We start from the raw sequence: 13,826 nt of genomic DNA on the forward strand, positions 1-13,826 counted from the left end.
GAGGTGACCTGTAGGCCTTGGCATGGCTTCCAGTCTACAGACCACCCCTCTCCCCACCAAATCAAAGAAATCAAACAAAAAATACACATATACCACACACAGTATGCTGTTTCACTAAAATCCAACATCACCCTCCCTCCTTCCCCAATCACAACGGTAACACTTTCTATGAAGCTTGCATCTATAACGCCTTATAAGCAGCTATAACGCCCTATAAGCATCTATAACACCCTATATGTGTAGCTATGTCATTGTAACATTCATTATAACCATGTATATGCCCTCACAACACCTCATAACCACCTTTATGATACATTGTGTCAATTTATAACAGATTTATGCATTGTAAATATGTCATCATTAACCTGTTTATCTGTCAAATGTCATCATGCATCATAGCCAACTTGTTTTGCTGAAGTTTTGCAGAGATGCATAACGAGACTTCAGTGCTATTTCACAGTCTTCAGCCATAGCCGTTAGTCATTGTAATACACATTATAGGAAAGTATGGGCGTTATAGATGCAACTGATGCTTATAGGGCGTTATAGATGCTTATAGGTCGTTATAGATGCAAGCGTCATCTCTTTCCATTATACTCCTAAAATTATTCCACACCTCAGCTTTCCTCTTTTCATAATGGGCTATATTCCTCCTTAGCTTGACAGCAAACCCTACATGGCTTAAAACACAATTTAGTGAATTAACATTACATCTGTTTACTTTGCCAGCCACCCCAAACAACCACAATTCTCTCCACCCCATTCTGTCAGCGAACCACCTCTCCAACATCTACTTATTAATTCCTTCATTTTCAGCATGTCTCCCTCCAGCTCACAACGTTCAACAAACTCATGCATGAATGCTCCCTCTCCCTCTCCCACACCACACACATCTCATCCTCCCTTCACATCCACACCAGTCTCACTGTTACACTATCGAACACCCTGTTGTGTCTTAATAAGAAGTCAAAATTCTCAGATTGAACGCTGTTCCACTTCACTCTCAGATCCCTCCATATCCTCCCTACATCCATCACCCTCTCCCACAGTTTCTCCGCAGCCGGTCTGCTCACTCCCCCCCACCCCCTTAAACATCTATACATCGCTCTCGTTTTCCTACTCATCACACTCACTGAACCTCTCTCCTTCTCCCACATACATTTCTAGCTCTCCTTCCTCATCCAACACAGCCTCTCTCTCCATCATACTGACCCATTCTCTCGGCATCCCTCCTTGACCTTTCCAGACACCCTCTCCGCCGTTCCCAACCACATTCCATCACCCCCTCCCCTCACTTCATCCACCAGTATCTGTACCCTCATAAACCCTGGTGCATATTCATAGACTAAATCCCTTATCTTTCTGAACCCCGCTCCCCAAATCCCCCTGTTGTAGACCGTGTTCCCCGCAAATGTGATTTTTGGATGTAAAAACACTGGTTGTTCCCGCACCTGCTTCCCATTCCCACATTCATACTGCACACATTTCACAAACTCCCCCTCACGCTCCCAGCACCTCCTTGTAAAACTCAAGACGCTCCACTCAACATACCTTTCTTCAGCTACATATACACTCCACTCTCCCCACTCCCTCCGCATTTATAAACTGCCTCCCTTAAAAACACCTCCCATATGTGATCCCTCTTGTTTCTGAAATAGCTAACCACCGTTTTCACCCCAAGTCAGTGTTTCTCAACCCAGTCCTCAAGGACCCCCCTATCCTGCAGATTTTCACTGTAACCCTGCATAGGTAGCCCTGCTTGTACTTACTCAACCAATCATCTCGCAGCACTTCATTATGCAAGGTGTGCAACGTCTGACAAAATTCATTGCTGATTGGTTGAACAACTACAAACAGGTACCTATTCAGGGTTGCAAAGAAAATACGCAGGATAGGGGCTTTCTTGTTCACCCCTAAATCGAGTAACTTCATCCCACCATCTCATAGTCATTTTCCATCACCTCCTTTGCTAACTCCCTTCCCATCCCACAGAAAATCACTAACCATTCTTTCCACCTCCTTCAACGCTCTCTCAGGCACATCCAACACATTCATTACACGCACAACCGTACTCATAACTAATCCATGCACAACCACCGCCTTCCCTTTCACCTTCAACCCTCTAGGTTTCCCAAACCCCAACGTCTCCCCGATCTTATTCAACAGCTCCTCATATTGTATGTCTCTCCCTGCCTTAAAAGTGACACATCTGGCATTTCAGCCACATGGTTTGGTTTCTGTGGCTGCTCGCAGCCACCACGGCTAGCGAGTCAGCTTCCAGCAGTCCATGACGTCGCAGCCATGAAGGCTGTGGAAGTCCTCATGCTTGTTTAGATAAAGGACGCCTCTCGACTAAGTGGAATAAATGGACCTGCTTAACCAGTGTGACACATAAACTGCATATCCTGTTAAAGGACGCACTGGGACCCACAATTTCTACAGCAGTTCAAAAGCTATCCACTGCTGAGGTCATTATGGGGACAGCAGATGAGTCGCTCTTCTCTAACAGTGTGGCCTTGCAAACGACAAATATCAACCCGTGTCATTTCCTCAGTTAGTATTAGTGCCAAGTGTGAAGGTTTTTTAAAGATAAGCCACTCTAATGTCTGCTATAGTTATGCTGGCTACAACACAAGGTCACTTATCCTTAAATAGCCCCCTCTATCATTTGTGTGTATGTGTGTGTGTGTGTGTGTGTGTGTGTGTGTGTGTGTGTGTGAGTCTGTTTCTTTGTGGATAGCTGGGTGGTAATGGCCTTGTTTGTCTCATTCTTGGAAAATCCCAGAGTCACAGACCTTCTATGGTGGAGCGGGAGAGGATGAGTGAAAGCGAAAGCATACTAAGACACACACACAAATACCACACACAATGACACTTGCGTGCACGCATGTGCACTCACTCACACACAAACACACACACACACACACAAACACAAACCAACAAAGACCCCAACTGCTGTTGCTCGCACATTTCTGTGGGGGAACTCCCGGCCATAAAAGCCATAGAATAGTTATCGAACAAATAACATAATTTCTGCATACCGCTCTAAAGCATCAGTCATATATGCCACAAAGAGCCAAAGTCTATCTCGAAACTGCTTTGGTAAGCGCCTAGCCTACATGGATGGGGTCTGGAATCATTTCTCTTTTTTTTGTTTTCGAAAGAAGGGGCTTTCTGTGGTCGCTCAAACTCCGGGACCATTTGGTGAAATGGGAAGCCGGCAACCTCAGGTCTGCTCTTAGACCGCAACATGGAAATCCTGTCTGGTGAAGAGCAGTTTGGCTTTCTTAATAATAATAATCATAATAATAATAAAAAACTTTATTTATATAGCACTTTTCTTAATGTTGCTTTGCCAAAAAAATAAAACCAGACAAGGCAGAAATGACAGTAAGACCGAAGGACATGTGCACAGAGGAGGTAAAGACAATAAATGAACAAGACCAAATAAATAGGAATAAAAATGGAAACAGTATAAATAAATAAAATCAAATGAACATTTCCAAAAGATTTCACAAACAGAAACGTTTTAAGATGAGATTTATAAGAAGCTAGAGAACCCAGCCACTGAGGATGTACAAGCCAGTGCATTCTTAGTGCCGGTCCCAAGCCTGGATAGATTGGGGGGGGGGGGTGTCGGGAAGGGTATTCGGTGTAAAACCTCTGCCAAATCAAATATACTGATCATAAATCAGATTCCCATACCGGATCGGTCGAGGCCCGGGTTACCAACGACCGCCACCGCTACCGTTGGCCAGCAGGGTGCCGGTGGAAACTATGCTACTGTTGGGCAAAGGAGAAGGAGAGGGGGGAGGCATGTCGAGAGGCAGCGGGAGAGGAGGAAGGGTAGGAGTGTGGAGGTGAGAGTCGGAACTTTGAATGTTGGCATTATGACTGGTAAAGGGAGAGAGCTGGCTGATATGATGGAGAGAGGAAAGGTAGGCATACTGTGTGTGCTGGAGACCAGGTGGAAGGGGAGTAAGGCCAGGAGCATCGGAGGAGGGTTCAAACTCTTCTACCATGGTGCGACTGGGAGGAGAAATGGGGTAGGGGTAATTCTGACAGAAGAGTATGTCAAGAGTGTGTTGGAGTTGAGGAGTGTTGGACAGAGTGATGAGTATGAAGCTGGAAATCGAAGGTGTGTTGATGAATGTTATCAGCGCCTATGCCCCGCAAGTTGCAAGTTGGGTGTGAGATGGAAGAGAAAGAAGAATTCCGGAGTGAGTTGGATGAAGTGGTGGAGAGGGTACCCAAGGAGGAGAAAGTGGCGATTGGAGCGGACTTCAATGGGCATATTGGTGAAGGGGACAAAGGTGATGGGTAGGTATGGTGTCAAGGAGAGGAATGTGGAAGGACGGATGGTGGTGGATTTTGGCAAAAAGGATGGAAATGGCTGTGGTGAAGACATATTTCAAGAAGGGGGAAGAACACAGGGCGACATATAAGAGTGGAGGTGGACTATATCTTATGTAGCAATCTGAAAGGGATTGGAGACTGCATGGTGGTGACAGGGGAGAACGTAGCTAGGGAGCATTGGATGGTGGTCTGTAGGATGATTTTGGAGACCAAGAAGAGGAAGAGCGTGAAGGCAGAGCCAAAGATCAAATGGCTCCGACCTCAATCCGGATGTCCGAGCTCCTCACGCTATCTCTAAAGGTGAGCCCAGACACCCTACGGCAGTGTTTCTCAACCCAGTCCTCAAGGACCCCCTATCCTGCAGATTTTCATTGTAACCCTGCATAGGTAGCCCTGCTTGTACTTACTCGACCAATCATCTCGCAGCACTTAATTATGCAAGGTGTGCAACATCTGACAAAATTCATTGCTGATTGGTTGAATAGCTACAAACAGGTACCTATTCAGGGTTGCAAAGAAAATATGCAGGATAGGGGGTCCTTGAGGACTGGCTTGAGAAACACTGCCCTACGGTGTCTGGGCTTGTATCCGCAATCTCACGCTTTCGGTCACTACCCAAAGGTGTTGACCATAGGTGAGGGTTGAAACAAAGGTTGACTGGTAAATTGAGAGCTTTGCCTTCTGGCTCTGCTCCCTCTTCACCACAATGGTGCGGTACAACGTCCACATTACTGCTGATGCTGCACTAATCCTCCTGTCAATCTCCCGCTCCATCCTACCCTCACTCGTGAACAAGAGCCCGAGATACTTGAACTCCTTCATTTGAGGCAACAACTCATCCCCAACCCAGAGGGAGCAATCCATAATTTTCCGGTAGAGAACCACGGCCTCAGACTTGGAGGTGCTGACTCTCATCCCGGCCATTTCACACTCAGCTGCAAACCGCCCCAGTGCGCGCTGGAGGTCGCGTTCTGATGAAGCCAACAAAACGACACCATCTGCGAAGAGCAGAGATGCAATTCTGAGGTTCCCAATACGGACACACTCCTCACCTTGGCTGCACCTTGAGATGATACTGTCCATGAAGATCACAAACAGAATTGGAGACAAGGGACAACCTTGGCGGAGTCTGACACCCACCGAAAAACATGTTTGACTTTGTGCCGAGAATGCGGACACAGCTCTCACTTTGGTTATACGAGGACCGGATGGCTTGTAGCAACTTCCCTGGGGTACATGGTCGTAAGCCTTCTCCAAGTCCACCAAACAAATGTAAACTGGCTGGTCAAACTCCCATGCCCCCCCCCCCTCAGCACTTCCGCAAGGGTAAAGAGTTGGTCCATTGTTCCACAGCCAGGATGGAAATCCGCATTGTTCCTCCTAGATCCGATGTTCGACAATCGGTCGGAGCCTCCTTTCCAGCACCTGCGAGTAGACTTTCCCAGGGACGCTGAGCAGTGTGACGCCCCGATAATTGGAGCACACCTTCTGATCCGTGCATACACATCTATACATATACATCTATACATATATGTACATACATATCTAAACATATGCACATATACATCTATTAGTATGTGGACTTCAGGAAAAAGAGCAAAATAATCCAGTTAGTCAAGTAAATTCTCTATGAGACAGTACAAGCCCGTTTCATGCTATAAGCAATCATCAGCTGTCAATAAAACTACTATATATATAGTATATATAGTGTATATATATATAGATATATATATATATAGTATATTTATGTAATCCAATGAGTCAATGGATGGAGTGGATGAGTATGTGGCTATACAACTATACATACGTACATATACATCTATACATATGTACACACCCATCCTATCTCTCGTCCCCTCTCAGCCTTGTCCTAATGAAGAACCATCCATCATATTCTTGGTGATGGGGCTTCTGTGTTGCTGCCCCCATATAACAAGCCCCTCCTTCCTAAGGACTGTTAACACAACGTCTGCTTAAAAATCCAGCTTTTTGTCCTGTCTTCCTCCTAGCACTCTGTCATCTGTGCCATACTAATGTGCCATTTAACAGCTGACTTGTTGTAATGTGTTCTCGCTTCGTGCCTTCATATCACCCTATGCTTTTGTTGCACCTTTCTCTTTTTGGTCGAATTCTACTGATCTTTTACACCTTATTGTGCAATTATCATTATCATTATCATCCATCCATACACCCATCCATCATCGCTACCTTATGGTTATTGTTATTGTCGTGTACCTACAGGATAACTGAATTATACAACGATCAAGGTGTACCTTGGTCTTCCTCTTTCATTTGCTAGACCGTAGTAACGTTACAAAACGACTGCGTCAGGCAGGCACGACAACACATGAGCGGCCCTCGTGCTCTGTCTTCTTCCAAGGGGCGCGCACCAGAGTGGCGCGCGTACATTCATACAACATACACAACCGATAGACATCGAGGGTCAGAGGTCAAACATAAAATACGTATTACTGCAAGTAAAACCATTTGCTTTCGTGTGTATCTCCATACACTACAGTTATATACATATATATACACATATATATACACATATACATACATACATGTGTATACATATATGTGTATACATGTATGTATATATACATGTATGTATGTATGTATGTATGTATGTATGTATGTATGTATGTATATATATGTGTATATATATATATATATATATATATATATATATATATATATATATATATATATATAGGACATGGATCTTATCTTAGGACATGATATAGGGCAGATGTCGTCTTACCTGGCGGGTCCTCAGCTGGAAGTTTTTTCCTTCGTGGTAACAGTTGTACGTCCTGAGCAGTAACAAGACGTCGGACCTAAATGACGACACAGACAGGCTGAGGATGGACTACACTCCCATTCACGCACTCTCGGCGACTGCAGGCACGTGTGACATGCAGTGCGAGACGGACAGGCTGAGTGTCCACCGGTACACCCTGCAGCGACCGGCTGCAGGGTGTACCGAGCTCGGACAGTAATCTCTGGATATAGCTGACGAGAAAAGAGAACAGGAAGACTTACTTTGGTATTAACTTCTCCTCACTGAGTTTCACGTAAGTCTGTCCCTCCACCATTCTGACGGAGGACGAGCTGCGACACAGAAAGGACAACACGTGGCTCATGACGTCTGTGCAAATCACACAAGGATGTTAGTATCAGTACACACGGCTTCACATGTTGCATAGGCGTTTCTGGCCCATTTTTTGGGGGGTGCTGCAGCACCCCTAAATTGAACCCCAGCACCCCTAAAATTGAAGAGATTTTTTATTTTTTACTGTATGTCCATGTTTAATAAACTGAAGAAATGTCAAAACCATATCCGGTATATGGTTTAAACGTAATATTTTAACAACAAAAATACAGCAACCCCCCCATGCTTCGAAAATGGTTTGATCCACCCCCCCCCAATTTATCTTGCCTGGCCAGCACTCTGGCTGCTCAGCACCCCTAAAGCTCTGTTCCTAGAACCGCCCCTGATATGTTGTATATGCTTCTCAACGTGTGCTGGTTTGCTAGGCTGTCCCAGAAAAAGACCTGAAACTAAAGTCTAGAATATTCCACTTAACGTTTTCAGACGGGGCCAGTGCAGAGGGCATCTTAACATTTAATTAAATCCTTTATATCCTGGCGTCTGGGTGACGTGGCGGTCTATTCCGTTGCCCACCAACACGGGGATCGCGGGTTCGAGTCCCCGTGTTACCTCTGGCTCAGTCAGGCGTCCCTACAGACACAATTGGCCGTGTCCTGGTCGCCGCACCAGCGCCTCCTCTGCGTCGGTCGGGGCGCCTGTTCGGAGTGGGGGGGGGATAGCGTGCTCCTCCCACGCGCTACGTCCCTCTGGCGAACCTCCTCGCCGTCAGGTGAAAAGAAGCGGCTGGCGACTCCACATGTATCGGAGGAGGCATGTGGTAGTCTGCAGCCAGGTGGGGGTGGAGCAGCGACCGGGACGGCTCGGAAGAGTGGGGTAATTGGACAGGCACAATTGGGGAGACCCCCCCCAAAAAAAATCCTTTATATCCTTTAACTGCCACTACTTTATCAAGGCTGCCAAGTCTCACCCTTTGGGAGTGAGAGTCACGCCCCTTCACACGCTCACACGCCACACTTGCTATTTCACACGCTCATAAACGTTTCCCCTTCTGCTGAGTATACTGGGAGAAGGATGCTGAATATGGAGCTGCCAGGGAAGAGGAGAAGAGGAAGGCCAAAGAGGAGGTTTATGGATGTGGTGAGGGAGGACGTGCAGGTGGCTGGTGTGACAGAGGAAGACGCAGAAGACAGGAAGAGATGGAAACGGATGATCCGCTGTGGCGCCCCCTAACGGGAGCAGCCGAAAGTAGTAGTAGTAGTAGAAAAACGTTTCCCCTTCACTTCTATATAATATTTCCACAACTTGCTATGCTGCTTGCCGTAGTTCGGGTCCGTCACTGGCTTTCCGGGGTGAGCCCGCCCTATTCTGCCTCTGACTGGCTGACCCAGATATTCTCGCCCTAACCTTAACCAATCATCAGTCCTCATGCCGAAATCTAACCAACCCAATCAATGAAAGGCAACCACGAGTATCAACCAATCAGAGGCAGAGTAGGGCGGGTCATAGCGTCAACGCCACGAAATAAAATAAAATTAAATTAAAGAGCTCCACAAGAGGAAGACCCCACTGAAGAAGAAGAAGAAGAAGAAGAAGAAGAAGAAGAAGAAGAAGAAGAAGAAGAAGAAAGAAAAGGGTAGGTAACCGTTTCATTTTGATCATACGAAATAGTAAATATTGTCACGTGCATGGATAAGTCGACACGCTGGCCGATGGCTGGCGAGTCTGACCCTTTAGTCGAGCGGTTAGCGATGTCTCCTGCGGTGCGGGCGGCACGGGTTCGCTTCCCGGTCGCGGCAGCTCCTGTGGTTGCGTTGTCCCCCGAGTTCGCTACAATACGTTAGTTACATAGAATAAAATGCGTTATAGTCACTCAGGCCGAGCAGGAGTAACCTTGCACAGGCTGCTGTGATATTTCTTAGTTAAAAAGGAAAATATTCCAACAGTCACGTGTCAGAAATCTGTAGAGGAACAATAGCTTTCCTTTTTGGTGAATGTCCTGTTTTTGGTTTCTATTATACTTGGTTCACGGATAAATCTCTGAATGTGTTATTGCATGAAATTGATGTAATAGTTCTTGACATGAGGTGGTGATTTTTTTTTAATAAAAATCAGGATGTGATTTATTTTGCCACATAGTCTAAATCTAAAATTCTAAACTTTTAACTTTCCAGAGCAGAAGTTTAGCTCAGTGTCTGTGCCTGTTAGAACATTTGAGATCGGGTATGTCAATGTTTGTTAAAATGACTATTATGTCATTTGGTGGGTTTAACTAGGGTTGCCACCCACCCCCCAAACAATTCCAGGTTGCAATTAGTATATGGAAAATATGTCATATTTAATGTTTTTCTCATTAAATAATTGTGGTTTTATGTTCCCAAAAAGGCATTAAAGGGTTAAAATTACTTAAGAAATACATGTAAATGTAATAGTTATGATCAGTATTGAAGTTGGTCAAAAGATTTAATGCATTGAAAGTGGAAAAAAAATACTCACGTGTAATATTTTTATAGCACTTTTAAGGAACTGAACATGTTTTGCACCGAGGGTAAAACCTCATGATCTTCTGGAGGGGTGCCCAAGGGTTAAAGGAACTGCTTGACTTCATAGTTTGAGCCTTGTGCTCTGAACAAACAAAGAAATGCCCTTTATTTTATTTTTTTAATATTATTGTTCTGGTTCTGTATTCATTGACGTTTTATAAATAAATTTATTTTATTTGTCTAAATTCTTCTTATTACAATTGTTTTCATGTCTACTTGTGCTGGTCAATTATGAAAACTATATAAAATAGCAGGAAACTGGTTTTTAAGTTGCACAAATAATTGGGTTGAGAGGAGCTCCCTGCATACAAAGGACAGAATAAGACTGAATAATGACATCCGACAGTCTGATTCTAATGTAGGCTCGGACTCCGTGTAGTCTACTCTTTCTAGCAATTGACAATATTTCTTCTTATGTGTTCACTATTCCGAGTAAAGACAGAGAGAGCATGAGGAGGAGGCCAACATCACATTACGTCATCACAACAGTCTAATCCTAATCTTCTTTGAAGTTCAGATATTCCTCTAAATCCACCTTAAAAAAAAGGCCAAGTTTTTTTTTGCCAGCAAGTCCCCTCGCCAGAGTCTCACTCTTAACTTTTGTTGAAACTTGGCAGCCCTGACTTTATACTTGATCATTACTTTTATCACTTCGTTTCTCACATCTATCTTTGTTGCATCTTTTATGCTCTCGGTGGTTTTCATTTTCCATTCTCTCGCTGTTCCAAAGCACTTTTCATCATCATCATCATCATCATCATCATCGTCATCATCGTCATTGTCATCTTTCGACCGCAGTCTATCAAGCAAAAGCCCTTTTAAAAACCACAAAGCACTTTTAAACTGCCATTTCTTCTACATTTTCGCGTCCTGTCCTACTTCGTTTGTGATATAGACCAGTGGTTCTCAACCTTGTTGGGGTCCTTGACCCCCTGCGTGTTTTTGATCTACCCTGAGGACCCCTCCACCTGATCTTGGGGGAGGGGGGTTGCAATTTGATAGAAACAGTAGAAACTGCATTTTAAATTGCATTATAGCATTTATTCACTCTTTGGGGCAAAAATAAGAGCTTTCAGTTGCAACTTAGATATAGTTAACAAAACAGAATTCTTATGCAGTAACTTTCAGATATATGTAACAACACAGAATATGTATTCAGTAACTTTCAGATATATGTAACAAAACAGAATATGTATTCAGTAACTTTCAGATATATGTAACAACACAGAATATGTATTCAGTAACTTTCAGATATATGTAACAAAACAGAATATGTATTCAGTAACTTTCAGATATATGTAACAACAGAATTTTTATGCAGTAACTTTTAACAATGCAAACGGGAGCGAGATCTCTTATTAAAACACAATAAATGACACTTGTGAAACAGATGTAATTAGAGAAAAAAGTCCTGTTACCCTTTATAGTTTAGGTAGATAAAGGTCTCAGTCACATTTGAGTAAAATAATCCTATTTCTATAAATGTCATAGGACCTTTTTTTTAAAAAGATATTTTATTTTCACGGACCCCTTGCAATTACACCACGGACCACTAGGGGTCCGCGGACCCCCGGTTGAGAAACGCTGATCTAAAGCACTTTGAGTTGCGCTTCACTTAAGACAGGTGACGTAGCGCAGCACATCGGGACACCGTCGGGTCTCTCCGTGAACCCTGGGGGGCTGGATGACTGGTGAGGAGCTGTTCGGCTAGCGCAGCCATTAGAGGGTGCAGTAAGGATTTAGGGGAAATCACATGTCCTGCTGACACAGAGCCACAGGGGTGGCAAGGGCCGCATGTCTGGCCTCAGCTCGGCCAGCACTGCTCTGCGGCGGCTCTGTGACCGCAATGAGCAAACAAGGAATTCCTCCCTCTGTGGTCCGCTGCGCCCCCCCCCCCCCCGACACACAACATTTCAGCTAAATAAACTTTGTTTTATTTTTAAAACTCAGTTATCTGTGCAGCATAATCCCCGTGGAAACGGACGCACGGTATCCGCGCAGGGGGGAGGGGAGGGGGGGCGAGAGTAAAAGTCTCCAGCGCGGCTGGGAGATTGCGCAACATGTCACATGCGTCTCCTGAGATCTGTGCAGGGTGGAAAGGGAAACCGGTTTGGCGACCGGCGTCGTGCTCCGGGGGTTGACGAGCCTTTGTGAAGATTCCCTTTTTGCCGAGGACGTGTCGCAATACACCCTGAGAAGGAAAGTGTCCACGGGGGATTTCCCCGACGTTTTTGGAAAGCCCGGCTCGGTGCACGTGGGAGGAGCGTGCGCATTTAAACGGCTCCATGCGGCTCAGAGCTCAGTCGGTTGTCAGTGCTCCGCTTGGCTCCGGGATGAAGCTTGATCTCCAGACGGTCTGCCAGCTGTCCACCCTGAGCCTCTGCTCCCTGCTCATCGCAGGTAAGAATCTGTCTAGCGACCGTGTGCATGCATGCTAGAATCTATCGACCCCTAGGCGGACCGAGGGCTACTCTAGACCAGTGGTTCTCAACCTTTTTGGGGTCCTGGACCCCCTGCGTATTTTTGATCTACCCTGAGGACCCCTCCACCTGATCTTGGGGGAGGGGGGGTTGCAATTTGATAGAAACAGTAGAAACTGCATTTTTGCATTATAGCATTTATTCACTCTTTGGGGCAAAAATAAGAGCTTTCAGTTGTAACTTAGATATAGTTAACAAAACAGAATTCTTATGCAGTAACTTTCAGATATATGTAACAAAACAGAATATGTATTCAGTAACTTTCAGATATATGTAACTAAACAGAATATGTATTCAGTAACTTTCAGATATATGTAACAAAACAGAATATGTATTCAGTAACTTTCAGATATATGTAACAGCAGAATTCTTATGCAGTAACTTTTAACAATGCAAACGGGAGCGAGATCTCTTATTGAAATACAATAAATTACACTTGTGAAACAGATGTAATTAGAGAAAAAAGCCCCGTTACCCTTTATAGTTTAGGTAGATAAAGGTCTCAGTCACATTTGAGTAAAATAATCCCATTTCTATAAACGTCATAGGATCTTTTTTTTAAAAGATATTTTATTTTCACGGACCCCTTGCAATGACACCACGGACCACTAGGGGTCCGCGGACCCCCGGTTGAGAAACACTGCTCTAGATGCATGTGCCGGGTTTTTTTGTTGCATGGGTAGGAGAAGAGGACGCAGAAACATTCAGCATCGAAAATGACGTTCACAGTTTCTCCCAGGCCAGGTTTTAGCTAACAACGCAACCGATCCCTCGACCCGTCAGATGGGTGGGGGGGTGGGGGGTGGTGTGGTGCGTCGGGGCTGAACCTCGTCTGCTGTGCGGCACTATGGTCGACTAATCTTTAACCCTGTTGTCCACGCATGTGCAGTGTCAGACAGCACGCACGTCCCAGGAAGGTGTATGTGTCCGGGCACACAGGTCGGTGTCCGAGGACAGCTGAAGACCCTCCGCGTATTCGTCAAAGGCCCCAACTGTGGCAGAGACACGGTCATGTGAGTAAGAAATACCGACGCACAAATACGCCCGGGCTAAACAAAGTACGCAGGCTGTGTGGCGCGAGTGCTGAACGGGCCTCTGTGTGCGTTTCAGAGTGACGTTGAAGAACGGCGAGGCGGTGTGTTTGAATCCAGACCGGCCGATGGGAAAGCAGCTCATTCGCTGCTGGAAGAGGTGAGAGGACCGCCCTGTAAAGACCCCCTGTCGAGCAGGCTTAAATCCAGGCTCTCTTCTTCTGCAGATGCATGCTATGAATACCAACCAACTGACGTAAACCCCCGTGAAACACGCCCATGAGGGCGTCCGGGTAGCGTGGCG

The 13,826-nt window shown here is 45.3% G+C and overlaps 1 protein-coding gene and 1 long non-coding RNA gene across 2 annotated transcripts in view; one reads left to right on the plus strand and one right to left on the minus strand.

Annotated features, from left to right (window-relative positions):
- Window positions 1-7,119: 7,119 nt before the first annotated feature.
- LOC130123298 (uncharacterized) overlaps window positions 7,120-13,826 on the minus strand; it is a 28,953-nt gene continuing 22,246 nt past the window's right edge. Inside the window, exons 2-3 of the long non-coding RNA XR_008811295.1 lie at window positions 7,402-7,470; window positions 7,120-7,196 (exon numbers count right to left, since the gene is read on the minus strand). This is a non-coding gene — a long non-coding RNA (uncharacterized LOC130123298). The remainder of the gene's footprint in view (window positions 7,197-7,401; window positions 7,471-13,826) is intronic.
- LOC130123293 (alveolar macrophage chemotactic factor 2-like) overlaps window positions 12,151-13,826 on the plus strand; it is a 3,923-nt gene continuing 2,247 nt past the window's right edge. The window contains exons 1-3 of the mRNA XM_056292453.1: window positions 12,151-12,411; window positions 13,381-13,504; window positions 13,602-13,682. Of these exons, the coding sequence (XP_056148428.1) occupies window positions 12,297-12,411; window positions 13,381-13,504; window positions 13,602-13,682 (320 nt within the window). The 5' untranslated portion in view covers window positions 12,151-12,296. The remainder of the gene's footprint in view (window positions 12,412-13,380; window positions 13,505-13,601; window positions 13,683-13,826) is intronic.

This window comes from Lampris incognitus, chromosome 13 (genome assembly GCF_029633865.1).
Source record: "Lampris incognitus isolate fLamInc1 chromosome 13, fLamInc1.hap2, whole genome shotgun sequence".
In the NCBI taxonomy this organism is placed as follows: Eukaryota; Metazoa; Chordata; class Actinopteri; order Lampriformes; family Lampridae; genus Lampris; species Lampris incognitus.